Here is a 25,611-nt window from a genome sequence, read left to right on the forward strand (position 1 = left end):
GACGCCATGCACAAAAACGCAACAGGCCAATAACAAACCATTTCAGAGCAAGAGGAGGAGGAGGAGGGAACTTTATTTGTAGCTATAAGAAAAAATAAGTGAAATACAGTAAGGCTCTATATGACAAGCACTCAAAGTCAAAGACACGCACAAAAAGGAATTTGCTCCTTGAAAATGTATTTGCTGTAATACTATATCTAAATAATACTTGTAGTATGCCTATAAAGTCAATGCTAGTATTTTTATGTGTGTATTATCCTGAGAAAAAACCTTTGAGGTTTCAGACATTCAAAAAGAGAATACTGCTTTAAATGCTTCTCATAATGTTCTTGACTCCAATTTTCCTTCTTAATAACCTAAACCATCCATCTGTTTTCAAGCTCTGGACACTACCATATAATTAGCCATCCAAAGAGGAGCTTCGCCAAGACATTGGTTAGCTAAACCTTCCTCAAGTTCAGATCAATGACTTCAATGACTCAGAAATCAATGAGATCAATGACTCGGGTATAACACTGAACTGAACAGCTTGAAAGCATACAGAGAATATCTTGAAACTTTGCTTTTAATTTGTCATCTGTCAGAAAATAAACATAAAATCTTCAAAGGAATAGTTTGCCCAAAATGAACTCAGTCATCATTTTATTCACCCTCAATTTATTCCAAACCCATATAACCTTCTTTCTTCTGTTGGTGGAAAAAAATTCAATGAAAGTGAATGATGACAGACTAACATACTGCCTAACATCTTTTTGTGTTCAATGTAAGTCATATAGGTTTAGAACAATACGAGGAGGAATACATGATGACAGAATTTTGGGGAATTTTAGGGTAAACTATACCTTTGAGTTTTTTTATTTTTATTTATTTTTTTTTATTTTTTTTGAGTCTCTATTTTTTCTCACTGTTTCTTTTATATTTTCCTACATTGTCCCCTCCTCTGCTCTCCTTCTAGGTTAATTTTCCTACTTTCCCCTGGCTGTATTGCTATGACAGAGAGAAGGAGTGGAGAGGAAGACAGGGTGTGTGTGTGTGAGTGGGGGTGTTACTCAGTATAAAACCCTCAGTCTGAGAAAACGCCTCTGCAAACATAAACTGTCTTTCCTCCTCTCCTCTACATCTGCTCTCTCTCTCTCTCTCTCTCTCTCTCTCTCTCTCTCTCTCTCCCTCTCTCGCTGTCCTTCACTCACATGCGCACACTCACTAACTTCATCCTTTCTTTCTCTTTGCTACCTCTGCCATCCCTCATTCTCTTCATTACCCTGTGCAACGCTCTCTACCAGACAATGGGACTGACTTTTTGGGAGAGTGTGTGAGTGCATTGCTTTGCATGTATGTGTCTATGTATGTGTGAGGCTTCGGTGTGGATTTGTGAGCTTTCCTGCCAGCCCAACACATCCAGTGAGACAGCTACGCAAACCAGGCGTGAACGGAGCTGGGCAAGTGTGTGAGAGTGTGTGCATGTGGGTCTCTTTCTCCCTCACACACTCCTCCACACAATTGGGATCCTAGGGCTCGCTGTATATCCCCCAGGACCCCCTACACCCTTCTGTCTGTCTTTCTTTCTCTCTCTCTCTCTGTCTCTCTGCGGGCTCCTCTTCTCAAGCAGTCACCATTTCGGCTCCCGGCAGACCCACGCTGGCTGCCCAGCCACTCCCGCGCATCAGCCTGGGCAGGAAGACCCTGGTAGCGGCCGCCGTAGGGGTCATGCTGGTGCTGGTGCTGGTGGTGCTCATCCCCGTGCTGGTTAGCTCTGTGAGCAATGACAACAACCACTACGAGATGCTCGGCACCTGTCGAATGGTGTGCGACCCGTACCAGAACAAGGGCATCACCACGGGCATCGCCAGCACCGGCTCTTCTGTGCAGGCCGAGGCTTTGGCCGATCACAGCAACATGCCTCCACCCTCCACACTCCTCCAGGGGCCACAGGGGAAGCCGGGCCGGCCAGGCAAACCCGGACCTCCGGGGCCACCAGGGGAGCCAGGGCCCCCGGGTCCAATGGGGCCCCCGGGGGACCAGGGGAACAGGGGCCGAAGTGGGGTTCTGGGCCTGGGAAATGATGGAGCTATCAGTACAGTTACGTACAACACGCATCCACGAGTGGCTTTCTATGCAGGACTGAAGAACCCGCATGAGGGCTATGAGATCCTCAAGTTTGACGATGTGGTGACCAACCTTGGCAACAACTATGATGGCAGTTCGGGCAAGTTTATCTGCAGTGTATCAGGCACATATTTCTTCATCTACCACGTTCTGATGAAGGGAGGTGATGGAACCAGCATGTGGGCTGACCTGTGCAAGAACGGACAGGTGAGTGGCAAATCATATCTCTTACCTGTACACATGTTCTGTGAGTTTGATTTAAAAAAAGCGTTGAACATTTGTGTTCAATTTTTAGCTGTTATTTGCCTCGAATGGCTTAGCTATCACATAATTGGTCTGAAACTGAAATGTTCTTGTCTAAACATTCTTTAATATTTAGCGTTTTATTTATTTATTTTTTCAGGCAGTTATGTCACTCTTTACTTTTGCGCCTTTTTGACCGTTCCCTTTCAAGTTTTGCTTCTGTTATGTGTTTTATATCTTTAAGCTACATTTAATCTGTTGTTGTGTGCTGGTAGTGAGTTACTCTTTAAGCTGGTGTTCGCAAAGCGGATCTAAAATTAATTAAACTCTTAATTATGTCCCCGCAGAGGACAGTCAAGACTGTTTCGCGTCCTCTGCATCCGTCCCTTTTTTTGTGTGAAACTGTTGGGAGACGCGGTAACATCTGCTGTGAGTTTCTCGTCCTTCCAGTTCATGCGGGTGAAGTTCGCACAGCTGTGGCGCCACACATACACGGGGAGAGGAGACGCGTTGAATGCGCCTAATGCGTGTTGACATTGTGTGCGTGTCCCCGTTAACGGAGGACAGAGATTCTCTCGCGCGCTCTCTTATGGAATTGTCTTTGCATGGGACAGTTATAAACTTTGCCAAACTTTTTTAGAAAAACTTTTTTTTCTAACAAAGTGTCAAATTATGTTTCCAGCATGTATTTGAGCGTATTAACTGTTTCTTTACATATTATAGACAGATAGGTCAACAGTTTAAGGAAGAATAAACAATGTAAATGTTCAAATGATTAATTGATATCATTACATGACATTAAAGGGAGAAGACATTCCCTGATCTGTCTATAAAGAGATTTACATACTCAATGATTTGAAGTGTTTCACCTCTAATTAATGTTTATTTTTTCCACAAAGCTTGGAGCAGTCTGTTTTCGTGTGTTTTTGTACCGGTTGACGTCAGGCTCATTAATTAGGGGGTGCAAGCGGAAATGCCACAATCTGACAAAAATTGGCGGCGCGTGTGAAATCGTGCAACTTTTTGAACTTGTAATCACAGTGCCAGCAAGACACGCGACAAACACATATTATTATCCACGAGTGTCTAAGGAAAAGACCATTTAATGTGATTGTTGTATACTATCTCTCTTCCTTTTTTCCGGTGCGTGCTTGCATGTCTTCTGTTCCCACTGTTTCAAAGTTTTTTTGTCTCTTCCCTTGCTTGCTTTTTTTTAATAACATGTGCAGTTGTGCACGCCTAAACGTTACGCGGAACGTGTGCCCTGTGCAAGGACTGTGGTGTCAATTATGCCTATAATAAATAGGCCTATGTATTATTTATTAGAGGAGGGTTGGGGGCCTATATATTTAATTTAAGCTGTTGGAGTTGGCTTTCTCTCAGGTGGAAGAATAGCACGCGTGAGCTTTAATAAAGCATAATATGATAGGTTTCTAGGATCTAGTCTAGTGAATTAAAATTAACATTTTCAATATATATCTATGATAAATAAATGGATCCAATACAAGGATTCAGTTCACAAAGCTATTATTAACTTTAATTATTTAATCACACTTAGGCTATAAAGGGTACCAAGACTCTTTAATCACAGTTCCTCCTCCTGCCTTGAACTGATGCATTCATGTGCAAAAACATTCTTCTTCTTCTTCTTCTTCTTCTTCTTCTTCTTCGTCTTATTATTATTATCATCATCATCATTATTAAGGCTATAATTCTTTTATTATAAATATAGGCAATAACAATGTAGCCCAGTTGTATTGCTCATTTGAAGATGATCATTTTCTGATTTCACCACGAGTAAATGACACGCATATCTTGTTCTGCATTCCTAATTTTAAAGTAGGCTAATAATCAGACATGGGTTAATATGACGTGTTCTAAATATCTTGTGTTCTTTAGTTCAGTGTTGGCATCATGTTACGTCATATTATGCATGTTTTGTTGCATGATTAACACATACATGTGTATCAGATACCATCTGCGAGTTCAAAGCGATCAGGTGTAGCCCACTTGGATCACAGAATAGCCTACGCGTTTAAATTTCAGTCAATTAAAGAGCTTAACTGTTTCCCATTTGACTCACAAACGTTGACAAAGCGGCCTATAAAAGTATATTTGTTGTCAACAGTTTTTTTTTTTTTTTTTTTTTTTTACTATTTTACTGTGATGCGAGAGAGGGTGAAGAAGCACCTGGAACTGTAAATGGGGTGAGGAGAGCAGCGCCTGGAGGGCGCGTGTGTTTTTAGTCTCTCTGTGGCCTGGAGGTCAGCGCGTGTTGCCGCAGTAACCGGAGCTTCCGCGAGACAGGAGATTTTTCAGTCAGATAAATGCAACTACCGAGGGTTATCCGACCGCCTTCACGACCATACCCAGCAGGAGAAAATAGTTCAACTTCCACAAAGAAACTGTCACAGACGTTTAAATACTGGCTCAGAGGGTAAGCGAAAAAATGAAAGAGATATACAAAGGAAGGAAACTGTATCTGGAACTGAAAAAATTATAAAGGCATACACGTTTTTGTGAACAACATGTCTAAAACTCTCTCTCTTTCCCTCTCCGTCTCACTACCTCTCCATCTCTTTTTCTTTTTCATAATTTTTAAAGTTAATTATGTTGTTCTTGTGATACAGAGTACTTATAAGTATTGCCTGTCTTTTATAATGTAGTTGCCATATTAATTGACTAACTTTTCTGGTCGATTTATTATTTCAGTATAACAACGTGGGTAGATAGTCTCCCACTCTTAAATAAGATCACCACTTGTTTCTATCACAAACACATTTTAATTAATTGTCCTTTAATCCAAAACCAACACTGAAAACCCTATAAGTTGACTACTCATTTAATTGAGTAAACTCTTCTCATTTAATTGAGTAAACTCGTTCTCTAAATTGAATTGAATAATGGCCTCCAAAACATATGTAATTAAGTTAAATTAACTTGGTGTTCATATAGAATGAACTATTTAGGTTCAGTTAACTAGATGCAAGTAGACTTAACTCAGGTTTGCTGTATAAATATTGTTGTTTCTACTGTTGTTAATCATTTTAATTCAATAAAAATCATATCTGATTCTAGGTCAGTCATTAAATAAACTTCATTCTCCAAAGAAATGCATATACTGTATACCTGCACTTTAACTGCTCATGCACAAAGAGAAATAGTCAACAGGGTCCAACTTGACCAAATGGGACACTGATCACACTAATGCTGACATCACACAAAACAACTGTTTACAACAAAACAACATAAATAATACTACAAAAGAGCTAAAACCTCTATAATTTCTTAATTACAATTATTTAAATGCCCCCAGAACTTCCCTTTGACCAAGGAAACATAATTAAATAATTCAAGCACAAAGCATTATGAGTATTTCCCATAGCCTCAGTTTTGTACTTGAAAGTTTGAGTTATTAACACTTAAAATATTAAGTCTATTTTTTTAAACATAAGTTCAGTTAGCTTAAATATTTGAGCTATGAGCCCAAAACCTGACATTTCAAGTAATGACAACTTTAGGGTTTACAGTGGCAGGCTTACTAATCAAACACAGAGAAGAAAGAAATCCATTCGCTGACAGAGGTAGAGACAGCAAGCACTGTACCGGTGTATCTTCTGAACTTCTGTGTTGTACAGCTTCAAAGTTTGTTGCTGGAGGAGATTTGCTGCTAACTTGCAGTCTTCCCTGGTGCTGTTTTAGGTTTCTTTGTTTTCCCTGTGCCCTGACTAGATTGCCTAAGCAAAACCATAAAAGAAGCATACTAATGGCAAAGGCAAGAGCAGGCAAAACTTCTGGGAGCATAGTACAGCATTTATGGAGTGTGTGAAGGAAAAACATTGGGGAAGGTGAGCATATGTTGTCATAAAGCACCGTCTGTTGAACACAATGGGTCTTGATCTCTAGAGACCCTCCATACAGACACTTTAGGCAGACATAGGCGACGAGCTCTCCTCTCGAGAGCAAGCTAATCTTTTATAAAGTGGTTACCGCCTCACTAATTAAACCGCTCTTTCAGATCAGAGGAATAGCAGCAGTTTTTGTACAAGAGTGGGAATCTAGAACCTTACGCAATCTGCTGTAGGGTGTGTGGTTGTTGGAGGCTTTTATTGTTCTTTAACAGATTAAAATAAACTTTTGTTGTTTAACTTTGTTGCAGTAACTCTCTCACTCTCTGAATGTATGTGAATGCAGTGTTGTGTTTCTCAATGGCAGTGATGGAGAACTAACAGAATTTCAGCTAGTCTGCTATATCCCTGTAGACTTGCTCTATTCTTCAAGTGGCCACTGACTGTACCACCATACAAGCACACACAGCTGTTGTACGTGTACAGGTGTATGTGTGTTTGTGTGAGAGAATGAAAATAAAGAAAGAAAGAAAGAAAGAATGGTCTAGTGAGTTTGTAATCTGTGCTACAGTAAATCTTTTTTTTTTCTTTTTCTTTTTTTTTTTTTAACCAGAGTTTTGCATGTTTCAAGGATTTTAGCTTTAATACACACACAAGGCATGCACATGCATTTCTTTCCATCAATTTTCACACTGCTTCCCAAGCTTCTTCTAATCTTATTTATTTTTCTTAAATTGCCAAATATTCTTAAAAAAAAATCCTGATTTGCCAGATGGACATGATGCCTTTGCTTTCCTTTTTGAAACTCCACTGGCCTTACAAGTAAACTGCAAAACTGGGAATTCCACTTGAAATGCGATAAAGGAGAGGGAAACAAGTGAAAAATAAAAGGACGGAAAAGAAAAGTCATTTGTAGTGTGCCAAGGAGTCTTCTGAATCATAATTAAAAACTTTGAACTGCATCCATATTGTGTTGGCACCTGTCCTCGTGTTCCTTCTGTTAATATTGTCATTAATCCACCCAAACCCATTCTGACTTCATTATAAGCAAATGCATCCAGGCGCTCTTTGTGTTTCTCAAGAGGCTCCTTCTGAATAATCTTGCTGTCTCAGACCACACACACACACACACACACACACACACACACACACACACACACACACACACACACACAGAGTCTAGAACAGTTATCGGAAGATTCACTTACAGTATTTGGATGATACAGCTGATTTATATTCTAACTTACCGGATACATTTTTTAAGTGGAGTAAGCAGGGGTGTAGATTCCAGGGGGGATGGTGGGGAGGTAACCCCTCCAATAATCAAATCAAGCAAGTAAATTCAGTAACTTTTATTTACAAATATGATACACTGTACACAGTGCTTGAATAAACTTAATTTAAATAAACATCTTATTAGAACATGTCACGTTTTGAACTTTCATTACAAACATCTTTAATCATGTACCACATGACATAAGGAAGCAAAACACCATGACGGTGACTATCAACAGATCTTTTTTTTTTTAATTTTTTTTATCATGAATGGGTAATTTTGAGTAGAACTTAAGACTGCACAAAACAAGAAGTTACAAAATGTAACCCCCCCCCCCCCCCAAAAAAAATAACAACTATGTAAATAAACTTACAAACAGGGAAACCATGCAAGCTCATTAATTATTTAAGCCCAGTGCATGGTGGGAACACCAGCTTCGAGAAGTTGAGTAAAATTGACTTATTTTATGTACCAGTGAAATATACTCAAATTAGCAAATACATTTGAAAAGGTTTTCTACTCTAGGATTAATACATGATGACACATTGTAAAAATAACAAACAATCATAAATAATATTTACTTATTAGCTAGAATATTAATTTTTACGTTTTAATGTAGAATTTACTTAATATTTTTAAGTTAATGCTTTAACTTATTTGATGTAGAAAGTACTTAAACTTTTCTTCTATATTTACTACACCACAAAATATATATATATATTTTTTATGTATAAATCATGTTGATATGAGAAATATGAGTAGATGCAATACTTCCAGTATATGTGTATGTGTGTGAGTGTGTGTAAGCACACGAAAAAACACACTTCACCATCTGGAACAGGGAAAATGTGTTTCATAGACGTGTTTTTAATTACAGGGTACATTGTTTAGTTATTAGAGTAACACAAATTACTCATGTTTAATTACACAGCCTACACAAATGGGAGTGTTGTTCATCTGTATTTGGATGAGGAGAAAGGCAGGTAACATGTTGCTAGAGGGAAAACATCTACTGGATCAATGCATCTTTTAGCTCTTTGACATTTTTTTTGAATAAGAAAAAGAACAGCACAGTCATTATTTTGGTCAAACCACCACAAGGTAGGCAAGTCCTATAAAGTACACACAATCTTTCAGTCGGCAGTCAGTTTGTAATGTTCTTCTGGAGCAAAATTGTTATTCTCACAATAATCTCCTGAAAAGTATCTTTTAACAAGTCCAATAAGCAGCACTCTTCAATAACAACTTGTTAATTTGTGCTGGAGTTACTTGTGTTTCAGTCAAATATACTTTCCCTGCTCTCCAGTTCTTTGAATCAGCTGTTGAGGCGTAAAGGTAGGGCCTTTGCCCCTGATCTGATGTCTAATTGGACACTAAATTTGCCACCGGGTAGAGCAGAACATTAAAACCAGTCTAATTGGGTGCAGTAGGGTTATTAGCACTGGATTTGCCCATGCTGTCAAAGAAATGCCACACATCAGATGTTTCTGGGTGACATGGAGCAAGCACTTAATTCATAAGAGTGGAACTATACTCTTAAATCATGATTCCTTCTGAACTTCAGCTCTATCTGCAGTGCTCCTCAAATGCACGTCAGTCAAACCACCACAGAGACTACAGCGGTGCTGTTGTTAGTGTATGTGTGTATGTAGAATGCATGCACTAAAATAGATGTGCCTCCCTTTCTGACTGACTCTGTTTTGGCCAGGACAGTGACTCATATGGAGATCTTTTTCTTCTTTTAATGAGCACAAATAAATGCTCACTCATACACTCACACATATGGCCACATTGATACCCACACCACATCTCGACTCATCTTGTTGTGTGCACACACCCATGCTCTCCCTGGGGAATAACAACTTGCCCCTCAGCAAAGTTCCTCTGTAAACTTCTTGATGCTTCGCTAATGCTTTCAATGACTCCTTCCACTCACATCCACTAAAACCTACGTTTCCCTCCGCTCCGACTCCTGCGCTTAGCCCAGTTACTCAGTTGAATTAGTCAGCGTGAGCATGTGTGTGTTTAATACCTCATTCACCTCAAAAAAATAAACAACAACTACTGTAAGATAACAGCTATCCACCCAGTGCCAAATGATGAATAGGGCAATTCATAAAAAATGTATGCTGCAGCAAAAACCATGCATCTCTTCCTAGCTCCCATCCCTCGCTCCCTTTCCCCATCTTTCTCTCCCTCTCCTTCAATCTCCCCTTAGACCAGAATTACTGCACTCTCCTCATTATGGCACTGAGAGGAGGTGAGACCACTCTATCACATAATAATGCTTTATAACACAGTGTGATGTTTCATTATGCAGCTCCTCTCCTCAAAGACTTCAGGGCTCCTTTGCTTAGAGGTCAGGCCGTTTTGTACACTATCTGCACACTGTGGCCAATACTTTATGAAGATTCCTAATGGATTGGGTTATAATAGGTGCCACATGTTGTTGTAAACTACCGGGCTGTTTCTGCAAAATACTTTATTAGAATTTATGACACAAATGGCTCTTTCAAACAGTCTAAGGAAAATCAGGTACAATTTTGAGGCGGGTTATTCTCTGGTACGTTCTCTGGTATTGTTTTCTGCGTTTACACTGCACAGAGGCATAAATATATTTATGAAGGAACCGGGTGACAGCCTATCATGCTCAAAAGTTTATTGTTGTCTCTTATGCACAGCTGACAGAAAGCAAGATGTGTGCTGATTGTCATGACAACTGTAAAGCTTAAAAGCCAGCACAGAGTCACCTTAGCTCTGCAGTGTATAGATACAGAACAAAAAGATATGATGTGTGAGAATGACGTACCAGTGCAAAAGTAAGTATCCAGTGTTTTATTTTAGTAATAGAGCGCAACAGTCTAGTTCCGGAAGTAAAAATCCCATTCATTTCTTCCATAGAATTGATTTTCAATGCTAATTTATAAACCTTTAAAGACTAACCTACCATGAGCTTCGAGATTGTTCATCAATGGTATTCCGTTGAATCCATCCGTCTGCGTTATTTCAACTTAATTGTTTAAAAATCATCTTTATTAGCGGAATTCCTGTTGAACAACTACATTACCCATGGTCCAGCAGAGAAAGCTTAACCAATCAGAGAACCACAGCCAACCAAGCCCACAAAATAAGCCCGGAATTGACTGCCCACTCCAATGAAGCACTCTGAATGACGCAAATGAGACGGTCTCCCTGCTCTCTCAAACTACTTATATATTAGTGTATATCGGACTATTTTGCAATAAACGTAAAATATATTGTTTATACACTACAACAACATAAAATCAATAGTTTTATATATTTCCAGAGTTTTTATGTCATTTGCAATGCTTCATGGGATTGTAGTCCATGCTCTCCTGAAAGACGGTAAGTACACAGTCTTGTACCTTTGTCTTTTTGTCAGATTTTCAAATACTTTTTTGCCTTAAAACAAAGTCTGTAATGTTTAATACACCTGGTTGGTTTGGTTTATGCTTTAATGGAGGATTTTTATGAAAAGTCTATGGAAGAAATGAACGGGAAAAATACTTATGGAACCTAGACAGCTGAAAAAGTGGGTGAGCACTGTTGCACTCTATAGTGTTGGGTTCGAGTCCACCTTAGTCAAGTCTAAATCAAGATAAATTGCCAGTTCCAAGAAACCCCTTAAGTTAAGAAAACCCTTAGTGACAATACATTTAAAATTATAACTAAGGGTCTTCTTAATTTAAGAATACCACACGCCCCACTGAGGGCGAATCACATTATAGCGTCTACGAGGAGGTTACCCCATGTGACTCTACCCTCCCTAGCAACCGGGCCAATTTGGTTGCTTAGGAGATCTGGCTGGAGTCACTCAGTATGCCCTGGATTCGAACTCGCGACTCCAGGGGTGGTAGAGCTTCAGTTACTTTAAACCATATAATCCCATTTTTTTTCCCAACTGAGTGGGCACATGTATTTTACTCCTTGGATAGCCCAGTCAAAGACACTGTATGCCTTTTCTAAAATTTAAAAAAACAAAAAAGTTAGTTAAAGTGTGAGATTTATTCTTGGTCACAATTGTAACCGGTGGGAAAATACAGAGTAAGTGTGATAAAGTCATTTTGCTCATTTGCACAATAGGAGTCAATAGAAAACTGCAAACAATAAAGTAACATACTTTATCTTTTTTTATTATTTATTTTTTTACTATCAAGCAATTGTAGGGGGAAAGGGAATGACAAACAAAGAAAAACTGCATTTTTATTTTTACTTTGTTTCATTTATTGTAATGATACTTTTGAAATCAAACTATTGCAATTTTATAATGGGAGTCAATCAGTTGCCTGTTTATAAATGGGTCTCTGTATTTTCCCACCAGTCACAATTGTGACCACTTACATGTTTACTTGTCCTGGGAGCATGATTTATATGAGGCAGAGCAATCTTATTAATAAATCAATAAAATAGACCCTTTAAACGTTATATGTACAAAATATGGTAGTTGCAAATGTATCATGTTAGGTGTTATTTGCTTCCTTTTTATGGAGTTTTTACACAGACATAATCTTTTGAGGAGCACAGTGGAATTAAATGGCTCTGGTCATGTGTGACTATTTGCACCACTAATATAAAAATGTTCACATGAAATCAAGACTGTTTGCACTGTCATTTACAATTGACAGCTCTTTTTAAAATATATCATCAACTCTTTTTAGGCCCTTCAAATTTCAAACATTGTAGCTGGTGGGTCATTTTGGACACAGCTTATGTAGATTTATTTTATAATGTAAGTCAGTTACTGAAGGAAAGCTGGCCTACACATTAGATGATGGCTGCTGGCATCCTCTTCTCTAGCCAGCTGGCCCTCTTCAAACATGACTATCAGCAGACTACACTATTATTTGAACTCTCTCTGAGTAATAACTTCATTGGGAGCACTTCTGAAGTTTCATCCAAATTTTTCTCTTTTATCTCTATTCATCGCTCACACTCTATGCAAACACCACTGCCTCTTCTTTTCAAACAGTTCAAATTATTGTTTAAACATTATATCACTATTATTTAAGCATTTTGGAGATTGCTGATGGGACAAAGATCAGCTGGGTAAATTAATCTCCCTGGGTGTCTCTGTGTGATAGAGCGACAGATGGAAATGAAAGTGTGACACCTTCACTTTTGTTCTCCACGACTTATCTTGTCCCTAATCAGATTTGCTTCACTAATAAACCCTAAGTGAAAAAGGAGTAAGTGGAAGTATCTAATGTCCTCAGGAATTTTATGAGCATCTGGCTTGCTCTTGTCTGAGAGGAGATTTTTCTCTGAGCGCTGCAAGAAGTGCTCCACTAAGCCTCAATCAGAGATGCAATGTACAGTCCACCTTTTAAGTATAATTAGAGCCAGGCGTATGCTTTAATTTAACCACAGTACTACAAACTGACTAAGCTCTTGTAATGGTAGGGGGAGTTAATGGGTGTCAATTACAGAAAAAAATCAAGAGTGAACGAGAGAAGGAAATAGTGGGACATGGAGACAGCAGGATGTTTCCATCTGGATTAGTCTGCTTTTCATAAACTAAATGTTTTGTGGCATCTGAGACAGATCATTCTTTGGCAGGGAGATGCTGCTGACATGTGTAAGAGTATCCACTGTCTACTACTGCTTTTCAGTCGCAGCACATTTACTATCTTTATTGACTCTATTAGATAATTAGGCCAGGAAAATTTAAATTAAAGGTGTAAGAGGGTGATTCTCATGAAATATTTCAAGAAACTGTCCTCATCCTAATTTACCTTGAAATCAAAAGAAACAAATATGAAATTATATTCTCATAAACAATTCTCATTATCGTAATAAAAAAAAAGATGGTAATTATGATATTCTCATTACCGCATCTTGTATAGAGCCTACAAAATGTATTTTCCATTACAAGTATGTCTTTTTGTGGTTTGAAAGCTTGAATGAAAGACCTATTCAAGGCTACATACAGGGAAATTGCATAATAAACATTGCCATTTCTAATCTATCAGTTTGCAGTTACACTAGTTTCATACACTGACCTGCAAACTCAAGTTACTTTTTATTCTTGAAGAAGTACAAAAACCTTCGTAAATTTGGACTGCCCTCAGCTCGTAATGTGTGTGTCATTATTGTGCCTTGTTCATGTTGTGACCATCTTCAGTAAATGTTATGTCGCCTCCTTGTGATCTCCCACAGCTATTACGTCAGACTACATTGAATGGAATGCAACTGACAGTGTACTGAAAGCACCCAAATTAGACTTCTAATTTAAATGTTGGCTGATGTTGGCTGTGTCCGAAACCAAAGGTAGCTGTCTTTTTGCCTCACTGCCCTATCAGTCAATGACTCAACAGACAGCATTTGCATATGAAGGTACCTCCAGAAACGGGGTTTGGACAGGCTACTGAGGCAGAACTACAACTTTCTCACTAGAAATGAAATTAAAAGTGGGAAAAAATGAATGAAAACATACATTTATACACAAAATTGGCTATCAACTGCCTCTTTGGCCACTTTTGTTTTTTCTTCTTCAGCTCAACCATTGTGGAACCGTGCACACAGGATTGTGGGATTTCATAGGCAGCGAATAATACATTTATACTGCCTTCAAAAATCGATCAGATGAAGGTATCTCAGTAGACAGGATGTGACATGAACATGGATTCAGATGTGCCTTGATCCCTTTCTACCTCCATTTACAGCCTCCGTAGGCAGTATTTTCCTGGTTTTGGACACATCTGTTAATATATCGATGCCTTTAAAAATGTAAAGATAAAATAACATGCCAAACAATAATCGATATATCAATATTTTATGACATCCCTAGTGTTTATACATTATAGTAGTACTCCCCTGGTACAGTCTTTCATTTTCACTGATTTAAATTTTGTAATAAAAACAAATGACTGTTAAGGTCATGAGAATCAACGTTGAAAACAATGGGATTTAAAAAAAGTAAAATGTCTTGATGTGTTATGTTAAAGTTGCTGTAAGCGATTTTAGCTGCTCTGGAACTTCCACGAGACTGAGCCGTTGAATAAGACACACCCCTTCTTTCCAAAACACCGCCCTCCAAAGATAGCATGGAGCAGTGTCTTCTCACGGTTGTCAAACACAACAGTAGCAAAATAGCACCCTCAGCTGACATTGTTATGAATCTGAATATGTCGTTAAACCTGAACTTTTCACTTCAACTACTTTACGATGAGAACGCGCAAAATGTTTGACAGGCAAAAAGCACATCAAAGTCTTTTGATTGGCTGATCACATTTTTGTTTGCTGTTTACAGAGTCTAGTGCTGTCACAGAGATCGGTAAGATATCTCAGGACACTTATTTCAGTGATATCTTTCAGGGAGAAGAACATTTTCTGCATACCATTCCATTAAAAAATGGCTTACAGCATCTTTAGTCTCAATTGGGGGACAAAATGTGCTTAAGTGTCCCAAAAAGAATGCCAAAATGCAAAAAATCTTAATGGTCCTAAATATAGGCTTCATGTTCTTTATGCAAAATATACTTTAATTTTTATTTATTTTTTGTATTGTATTGTATTGATTTGGGGTTTAGTATGACCAGGACATTTTCTTGACAGTTTTGGTGAGAATGAAGTTATGTTACTTAAATATAATAAAAACACGATTTATGCCAAGTCTGATAATTTGGTATCTTTGTGTTTAAGCGTTTGGGGCTGCATTTCAGTCACACCTGCAATTTCACCAAACAGATAGGTCAGAATTTCAAAGTATAAAAACCCATTCCATGACCAATGCCTATAAACACGGCGAATATATCTGAACAGCTCTGAACACTGACATATATTAATTTTGACTGTCTTACAAAACAGGGATAAACAGCTGCATGTCAGAGCAGGGCCAGTGGTTTCCATCCATTTCAAATGCTAAATGCAGGCTGTCTGTCCTTCTAACCCAGCCCTAAAGCCCAGCACTGTCTTTGGACTCTCATTCTTTGACTTTGCCTAAATTCCCTCACATGTTCCATGTTTTTTTTTTTTTTTTTTTTTTTCTTTTTCTCTGTCTGTAAAATATTGAATATTCAAGCATTGACCTGTAGGCTTCCATTGTAAGTGCATTTACAGTATGTGCATATGTTTTTTATGATTGCACTTACAAACTGAGGTACAAATGAAAATTGTTTTCTGGGGTAATCAATGCCACAGACACCGTATTTAACAAGAATATATTCGTTTTAAACTAGATGTTTATCTCAGTGACTGTCTTTGTGTGAATTTGTTTAGATGTCATCTAACCTACATGCTTTGAGGGCATGATGAATGAAATATGTACAGTGTATTCCTAGGAGGCTATTGGTATTCTGTTTAAACTGAATTGAAATGCTTTGTGAATTGAACTGCTTTGTCTCCTCATAGCTATGGAAATCTTTCACTGTCTGACAGTAGCTTTACAAATTAAATCACTCTAACAATATCATCTATCAATGAACTTCTGTCATTCAATCTTTCTAAGAGTTTTTCAAGGATAAACAAGCTTAGATTTCAACAGAAGTTCAATTGCTTTTTAATTACTCTGAAATGCTATCCAAACGCAGCCACAAACGGAAGTCCGGCCTCCCAGAGGAGGCTAATATTAAAAATAAAAAAGATTAAAACATGTTTCATCGAAATCCTCTCCAACAAATCCCACGCACTCCCCGAGCACTAAGAGCTCACCCTTTAATAAGGCCTCTGTGCAGGCTGTGTGTGCTAAAGGAGGATTATTTGACATTAATATGCACCGGACGATCGTCACCATGGATTCAGAATAGCAGCCTTTGTTTGCACATCGATATTAGACTCACCAGATTTAATCAGGAAGGTAAACAATGAATAGAAAAAAGATAGAAGAATAAAAAAGTAGACAAAGCAGCAGAGAGTCGTCTCGGATGAGTGATGGGCCTCTTCCATTTGACCGACAAAGACTTTATATGATGATTAGAAGCCATAGACATTAGCTTTATAGTTGCTTTATTGCACAACCGAACGTGTCACCCAAAGCAAACTTTACCGCTGAATATGGACTCTCTAAGGCACCGAGTAAAATGCTGGCACAGTATTTTCTGAACACTTGTCTAGTCTCTTTCAAAAGTGTTTTCTTATGGCTCTTTAAATATTATGGGTGTCCAAAAAACTATTTATAGCAATAGCAATTGTTAAAACTGCCTGTGACTCTATAGCACAAACTTTGAATACAAATCAGTTCATGAACATTTCTTTTTTCTAATTAACATCTTTCCATTAATCTGTCTATCTCAGTAGGTCAAAGCGAAATGTCAGTCACTCTTTTTCTGCTGGTTATATTGGGTTTTTGGTAGGGAAAATGTTGTCGGTGGCCTATAGAATCTGCAAATTTCAACCTTCCACCTTGATCAAGTCCTGAATTACCTGATCTGGTCCCAGATGTAAAAAGAATTCAGAAAAATGCCAGACTCTTAGAGAGTAATATCCTTATGCAACTTATGTGTAATTAACAGTAATTCACAGCTTCAGGGTGGGAAACAAAACACTAGGAATTTTCTTGAATTAAAAAACTGTTGCTAATCTTTTGACACCTGTAGATGGTGGCAGAAGAGTGGATAATTTACAGTTAAAATTGTTTGCTTATTATTTGACCAATGAGAATAATTAGAAGATCATTTTTAGATGAACACAAAAGGTTATAAGGCAAAATGTTCAGAAAATATTTTAAAGCTGTTAAAAGATGTACTGATGTAAATAAAAAAAGGACACTGAATAGAAGCGGGGTGTTGAAGATGCTGCACAGATGGTCACGCTGTCTGTCTGTCTGTCTGTCTCTCTCAAGCCATTCTCATCTACATCCAGCTGTCTGCTCCTCTTGCCTAAACTACCGATCGTCTTCTCTCAGCCTCTCCCAGACCTTTCAATACTGACAGAACAACACAGAAAAACATGGATAGGGACAGAGAAAGAATGAGAGAAATTAGAAAAATAATATGAGAGAAGGGAGAAAAAAGAACAATTGCAGGTCATGAGATGGTCAAGGAAATACATGAGATGGATGGAAGAAAGAGAGACAATGAAGAAGTCTATTTGGACATTTATGAAAGAGGACAGAATATATGGCAAATGACATAGGGGAGAATGAAAAAAATGAGAGAAGGATGTTAGGGGCCATTTAGACTGAACATGTTTTCGCCAAAAGAAAAACAAAAAAACAAACAAATAGAGCAGAACGCAGATGTCATGCTATACGTTATTAAAACTTGTCCTTTTCAACAAGACATGGCATCTAAAAAACCGGGAAGCTCCTGCACGCGATACATGCAACATTTACATAGAAAAACAACAGAAAAACAGATGGACACAAAAATGCATTCGGTGTGAACGGACCCTTAAGCACACAGAACATACAGTAGCCCCAAAAGTACTTGGAAACTTCTTTCAAAAATGTATGAATGTCATTGCATTAGATAACAAAATATCAAATTAAATGGCATTTAATTAAAAGAAAGATGCCACAAGAACACTTTTTAAAGCACACTTTTTAAAGTTTGTTTTAAATGATAAAACAATATATATTGTTCAAAATGAAGAAAAATATTTGTACACTTTCTGGTTGTCAGACGTTAGTGGAACATACTGTAAACTTAGTTAATGTAATGAACTAAACTTCTGGTTACTCTACTAGGACACCTGTGTGAACTTAATAGACTTAATAATCCATTAAAATGACCTTGGGACTAATTGGTTAAAAGTAACTGCAAAAATAGCTCACAAATGAGATGGCATTCTTAAATGATATTCTTACATTTGTTGCTTATAAGTCCATTTGTGGCTTACTGTACATGTCCAAAGTATGGATTACTGTGGCCCCAAAAAGGAAAAAACATAACAAAACAAAACTGCACAGGTAGGCTAGGCTTCAGCCAACAACCCTGAACTGATCCGATGATTGTAAAACTTCCATATGTCTCACTTTTTCTTGGCCCTTTCACATTTCTCTCCATTCCTTCTTTCACTGTGCTCTGTCCATCATAATTAAAGAACACATTACAATCTCTGGCTGACAAACCCACTGCCATTCAGCTCACAATGAAAACTAATGAGAAGGCTCTGCTGTGTTTGCTGATCCCACTGTGTCCCTGAGGAAGGCCGGTCCTCTCACATGATGGAAAGCTCCAGAACTCACTCTTTGGCTCAGAAAAAGGACACTGAAAAAAGGAGGGAACATTTTGGGCAATGTCACTTACGCACACTTACACTGGCACATTCGGTAAACAATGTGTCCGATCAATATTGAACGATTCTGGCAAGCGCTTTTCCTAATGGAAAAATGCAGCAGAATTATTTGATTTTAAGGAATTGACGGCTCTTTTCAAACTATTTTTGCATAATTTTTTTCTCCCATTCTATTCCACCATTTCATTTGTCACTGAAATAATAAATTGATATGGTTGTGTTGAGATTTCATAAGCCATCACTGATGAACTTCATAAGACTTGCCTCTGGGAATCCATCCAGTTCAACCTTTTGCAAGGTTTCATGTCTTTAATGTTCGTCTTCGTATAATTAAAGGGATAGTTCACGAAAAAATATGTTTCTATCATCATTTACTCACCCTCATGTTGTTCCAAATGCGTATGTCTTACTTTCTTCTATGGAACACAAAAGGAGATGCCTCAGTCACCGTTCACTTTTATTAAATCTCTTTTTTTATATAATGAAAATCAATAGTGACTGAGACGAAACATTCTGCCAAACATCTCCTTTTGTCTTCCACTGGAGAAAGAAAGTCATATGGGTTTGTAATAACATGAGTGTGAGTAAGTGATAGCAGGATTTCCATTTTGGGTGAATTATCCCTTTAATTTTGCATGTTTTGTTTCAATGGATCTGAATATTCAAACATTTCTATTAGACATTCATACCTTGGAATAACTTGGCATCCACAAGGAGTTTAGACAGCCTGTAAATATAAATGGTTATTTGTGTATCTGTCATTCATATGCTCATCCCAAATAGAGACTGAGTAAAGTGTATTCAGCAGCAGCTGCTCAAACCAGCATTGTACCGCTACCCATTACACAAATTGCCCTCATTACTGCAATGTGTCCCTATTCAGCCACCGTACCACAGCCCAAATATCCATATGGCCTTGACTTTAGGGAATCCCCTCTGCCAGAGTATTTACAGGCACACTCATATTTGTGTGTATGAATGAAATTAAACAGGGCCACAAACACACACAAATTGGCCAACATTTCAATGGGGCAGGTGGCAATATGTGCCTGGCTAATCAGTCCAGCCATTTACTCAAGCAACACAAACATACTGTGTTTGTGTATGTTTGTGTGTGTGTGTGTGTGTGTGTGTGTGTGTGTGTGTGTGTGTGTGTGAAAATGAAAACTGTAAAAAAAAAGTGTAAAAGATAAATAAAAAAATTCATAAACTGAAATAAAAAGAAAAATAAACCTAATTAGAAAAACTGAAACTAAACTAAAATACATTTTCATGGCCCCGAAAAACTAAACTAAAATTAAACTAATCGTAAAAAATATTTAGTTTCGTTTTTGTTGCAATAGGATTTTAAACCCGCTATCACCTTAACATGAAGATGCCACTAGGCGGCGATAGCACTAGCAGATGTCCTATTGCCCTCGTTACAAAAATTAGCAAATACAGAGCAGGAGGGAATCACTACAGTACATCATGAGAGAAGCAAATCAGGTAGAAAACTAGGGTGACCAGAAGTCAGTCCCAGTTTTACAAGGTACATCACTCTAACAATATCATCTGTCAATGAACTTCTGTCATTAAATTTTTCTAAGAGTTTTTCATGGATAAACAAGCTTATATATATATATATATATATATATATATATATATATATATATATATATATATATATATATATATATACATTTACATGTATCTCGAACCCCCCAGGTGCCCCAGTTTGAGAATTTCAAAATCTGGTCACCCTATAGAAAATGCACTAGCCGTGTCCGGGACTTCAGTTATGACACATTTGAACCTTTATTGGAATGACTGTTCACTGTGTTGCCAATGCATGGTTAAAACAAAGAAAACAGAAACAATATAATATCCAGTAATTTATTCTCATTTTCTTTCTCTCGCTCTCCCCCCCATCCCCCCCACACACACGCACACACATGTTGGTGCGGCTATCCTTATGAGGACTCTCCACAGACATAATGATTTTTATACTGTTCGAACTATAGATTTTATCCCCTAATGCTAACCCTACCCCTAAACCTAACCCTCACAAAAAAACTTTCTGCATTTTTACATAAAAAAATACAAATAAAAAAATATTGTTTAGTATGTTTTTTAGTGATTTGAATTATGGGGACACTAGAAATGTCCTCATAAACCACATTTATAGCATAATACCCTTGTAATTACCAGTTTATAACCTAAAAAAAATTTCCTCATAAACCACCCAAACCCGCTCACACACACACACACACACACACACACTTTTCACTCATTCTGTCGTACACGGTCAATCAGTGATTTGTTTTACATTTAATTTGGAATTGGTATAGAGTTTTGTTTGATGTTCAGTTTTCAAAGTTGTGGCTAAAGAGGACTTTGTGGTTAAAGTTTTTTTTGGTTAAAAAATTTTTTAGTTGAAATTTAGTTGGTCTTATTAAAATGAAGATTTTTTTATATTATAAGTATTATTTACAAACTGGAAATTTAGGTGTCTATCTATATGACCCACGTTGCACAAATGCCTGTTTTCCCATTCTATATGTATCACTTAATATAAAAACTAACACTAAAATAAAAACTAAATGTAATGAAAATCTAAAACTAAACTATAAAATATTTAAAAACTAAACAAAAACTAACAAAGAACTAACAAACAAAACGAAAACTAAACAAACAAAAAAATGTAAACGAAATATAAATAAATTCTAAATTAAATATTTTAAACTATTATAACCTTGGTGTGGGCCTGTAAAATCTCCTTTATTCAAAAGACAAAACATCATGAGTATGTCTGCGAGCAAAAAGGCAACAGTTAAAGTGTAGTTCACCCAAAAATTAAAATTCTATCATCATCAACTCACTCATTTTGTTCCAAACCTATGACTTTCTTTCTTCTGTGGAACACTAAGGAGATATGAGGAAGAATATCATGCTTTTGGACCATCTCGGTTGCGTTGCGTCATAAACATACCATTTTTAAGTCACATTATGAAGTTAAACAAAGTTTGAAACTTAGAAAAATGCGTATTGAGATTCCTGCCTTCGAATTTGCGCTTCATCACGCTGTATTTGTACGCAAGAACATGTTATCAACTTGTGTTGTCTGCTCTGGGTAAGTGTGGTTTGTTGTCTGTCTATTTGAACTGCGTTGCCTATACAGCCAGTTTCACTTACTGACCCCTGGAGAAAACAGGTGGTACTCCATGCTTTAATTGCTCATGCGGAAGGAATATTCCTTGTTGTGGTATGGGGACATGATTAATTGTGCAATTTCTTTTTAAACGCACTATTTTTTATATAATTATTTGCATTGAATTAACACGTTAAATCGACAGCCCTAATTATTACATTTGCCTGCTAACATTTTACACTGTGTAGGAAAGAACGCACACACACACACACACACACACACACACACACACACACACACACACACACACAAACTCTCAAACACACATTGGTGTTGATTATAATGTTGTATCAGGGTTTGCTCTAACACCTTTGCCCACAAAGCTCTCCCTTGGGTCTGAAAAAAATCTTTCAAAGAGAACTCTTAATTAGATGGAACAGAGGTCATCTAGAACTAGAACACAAGGACACACAAATACACACCCACACTAACTAATGTTCATGCTTTTTTTTTTTTTTTTTAACAAAGACATTAGCACTTATCTGAAGCCTAACTTCCCATCTGATAATGAACTGGAAAAAAAGACAGGCTGTCACATTCATTGCTCCTTCGAATGTGTTCACATTTCACAGCTTGTTGTGAGAGAGATACAGGCAACCAGGCTGGCTGGTACACAGCTGTACATATTCATGCCTTCACCTGCTCTAACTTTAACTTACCATACAGATTACAGAAATCCTCAGCAATTTGCCCAAATGCTGTCGAGTGATACTCAAACAATATCAGAGAAGGAGATTTTAACTAATTTGAATTCATTTATTTGGTGTGAACCGTACGACTTAAGCTATAAGCATCTATGGTGACTGCAGTGCCATTAGCGTTCAGTTTGTGATCTGTCAGATCAAGGAGGTTTATAATACCCAGAGAGAGCTTTCCGTAAACATTTCCATGGATGTTGTTACAAAGGTTGCATGTACTCTATACTACTTAAGTGACGAAGGTAGACTGTTTGTCCATCCATTAAAAAACTCAGTGCCTTTGCTCGACATTGCCACAACGTTTCAAAGAGGCGAAAAGTAAATAAACGCCTGACGGAAATGACACATGTCGAAGCATCTTATGCTTTACTCATGCGCAGTACAGGGACGTAAGTGTTTTCAGACATTTCAGTGTGGATGAGCAACTTTTGGAAAATGCTTGAAAACACTAGTGTGGACGGAGAACGCTGTTTTCAAATGTATCCGGATTAATGTAGACGTAGCCACAGTCAACAGGAATGCACATTTTACCCCAACCCCAACCCTAAACCTAACAATCAGTGGAAAAAAAATATAATTTTAAAGCAAAAACGCAAACTCCAAATTGTGCTTATCATTGTTTATGTGAACATGACTAATTCCTGGTTCCCGCAAGATCAGAACCCGTATTTTTGAGGTTGTTCATGCAAATTCGTCAGTATGAGGTTGATTTCACGGTACATGAACTTTCAGAAGCAACAAGTCAGTTTCTCGTGTGATCTTTTTAGTATTTATGGCACCAACCAGCATCATATTTTCTGTATTTCCCATTCCTTGTACTGAACTTTGTTTGTTTTCTCTACCTCTTTTTCTGTTTCTCATGTAGGTGCGAGCCAGTGCGATTGCCCAGGATGCTGATCAGAACTATGACTATGCCTCTAACAGTGTGATTCTGCATCTAGATGCTGGCGATGAAGTCTACATCAAACTGGATGGCGGTAAAGCCCACGGAGGCAACAACAACAAATACAGCACCTTCTCTGGCTTCATTCTTTATGCTGACTGAATTTGCAGAAATAAAGTGGGAAAGACAGAGATGTAGTAAAAGGAAAAAGAAAGTGAAGGACAGAGCATTCATCATCCCAGCTCTTTATTTAACCAGGATCTCTCCATCGCTTCAACACACATCTTCGTGTGAGTGCTGTTTCCACAGCTGAAAAAGTTTAATTGACAGAACTGAAAGAGACTGAAAGAGCTTCTCTTTGAATCACCTTATTCACTGGGAAAATACAAGGAAATAAAGTGATAAAAATGATTTTTTTTTTCTTTTTCGGTGTTGAAAGGACAGTTTGTCTTTCTTGTTTTAAGACTCCAGGATTGACTGGCTGAGATCTTTTCTTTCATCATTGTGTGCTTCTCCTTAGTAAAACTTTTCTTCACCAACATCTGTCTATTGAAAAAAGGAGAATGTTAAAAATATCCCTAACACCATGTGGAGTATGTTACTTTCGAAGGCTTTTGAAGGATCAAATGAGATATAGTTGCAATCAGATTTAATAAAAAATGCTTGTGTTCTCGTTGGGCACAGCACCTCCTGTTGGCTGTTGTTGGTAACTGAGTTCCTTTTACGTTCTTTTTGTATGTGTTGTACTCTGTTGGGACTGCAGTGGCTGATGACCGTTGTGGATGAATGTTATTCCTTACAAGCACTTAAAACAATTGATGTTCTGATACCCAATGTCACTCCCTTCCCTTGACTCTTTTCCTCCCCTGTCAATTAGCACTTGACCCTGACGTCTCCTCTTTCACACATATCCTGCTCCCCTGCGCCCTTGAGGAAATGGCAGATGAGTTTATTCACTTTCTATGAACATAAGCAACAGTTAATGATGGTACAAAGGATTTTTAGGACATTTAACTTGGGCACTGGACAAGAAAAAATCAAGGAATATTTTACTGACACCAAAAATGTAGTGTATGGCACAATTTAGGCAAAAACATCTGCATTATAAATATCACTTAGTCATAGTAATGCTGCTTTATAGCAGCTAATTGCTCTCTGCTTTTAGAAACATGAATATGCCATCATATTAAGAGGGCACAGTCATTGGGCTTTGAATTCAGAGTTGCATAATTGGAACTTTTTGGTAAAATTCTCATGTCCGTATTGTTTGCTACAAGTATATCTGGGGGGTAAAAAAGGGCAGAGGGGAGTTGAGGTGCTATTGAGCAGCTTGTTACTCAGTTATTACTGCTAAGAATTGCAACAACATGCAATGAGAATATTTATGAAACATAATTTTTTCTGATGTGGTGAATAAATGCTGGCAAATCAGGTTTATTTGTAAGCAGGCACGTGTGTTTGTGAGGATGGGTGTGTATGTGTGTGTGTGTCAGTACCAACACCAGAGCATGAACTGTATTTCGTCTTTGCCACATTATTGGTTTGAGAAATGTTCTATACTTTAGCCAGTCAAAGATGTGATATAGAGCCAGTGAGACTGCATCAGACATGTTTAGCTAAGCCTCTGCAGAGAAGATATATATATATATATATATATAAAAAAACAATAAAGTTGTAAATTAAATAAATCTATGCTATGTTTGTCAGTCTTACTCTATCTTTTGGAAATGTTGAATACATTTGAATAACAAATGGGACATTTAAAATCTGTGGTGTAATGATTTTTTTTTTCTTTTTTCTTATTTCGAGTAAACAGTTTCTGGGTAAACAGAATACTATTTGCATAAATATTCATATTTATCTAATATTTTACATTACAGCAAATTTAATGCATTCATTTGACATTAGACCAATTTAAAGAGGAAGATGACTGATATTCATGTTTACTACACTGTGTATGACTCTCTTTTTTTCTCCTTTCACAGATTCCTTCCTCCCATCTCTATATTTTTATCTCTTACCTGTCACCTGGCCTGACTCAAAAAAGCACACAGGGAAAAACACAGCTGTAGACTTAACAAAAGCTTTCATTAAGTGTGCTTGTGTGTGCCTCATTGCTTGATTCACATTGTCACCTCTGTTGCATTTCAGGACACTTTCTTCCAGAGGAC

General features: G+C 37.5%; 1 protein-coding gene across 1 annotated transcript; it reads left to right on the plus strand.

The window, feature by feature from the left end:
* Window positions 1–1,134: 1,134 nt before the first annotated feature.
* LOC127451363 (C1q-related factor-like) lies at window positions 1,135–25,128 on the plus strand. The gene is made up of 2 exons (XM_051716013.1): window positions 1,135–2,313; window positions 23,423–25,128. The coding sequence occupies exons 1-2, from the start codon at window positions 1,708–1,710 to the stop codon at window positions 23,600–23,602; spliced, it is 786 nt and encodes a 261-aa protein (XP_051571973.1). The 5' UTR covers window positions 1,135–1,707; the 3' UTR covers window positions 23,603–25,128.
* Window positions 25,129–25,611: the final 483 nt, after the last annotated feature.

Source organism: Myxocyprinus asiaticus, chromosome 14, assembly GCF_019703515.2.
Source record: "Myxocyprinus asiaticus isolate MX2 ecotype Aquarium Trade chromosome 14, UBuf_Myxa_2, whole genome shotgun sequence".
Classification (NCBI taxonomy): domain Eukaryota; kingdom Metazoa; phylum Chordata; class Actinopteri; order Cypriniformes; family Catostomidae; genus Myxocyprinus; species Myxocyprinus asiaticus.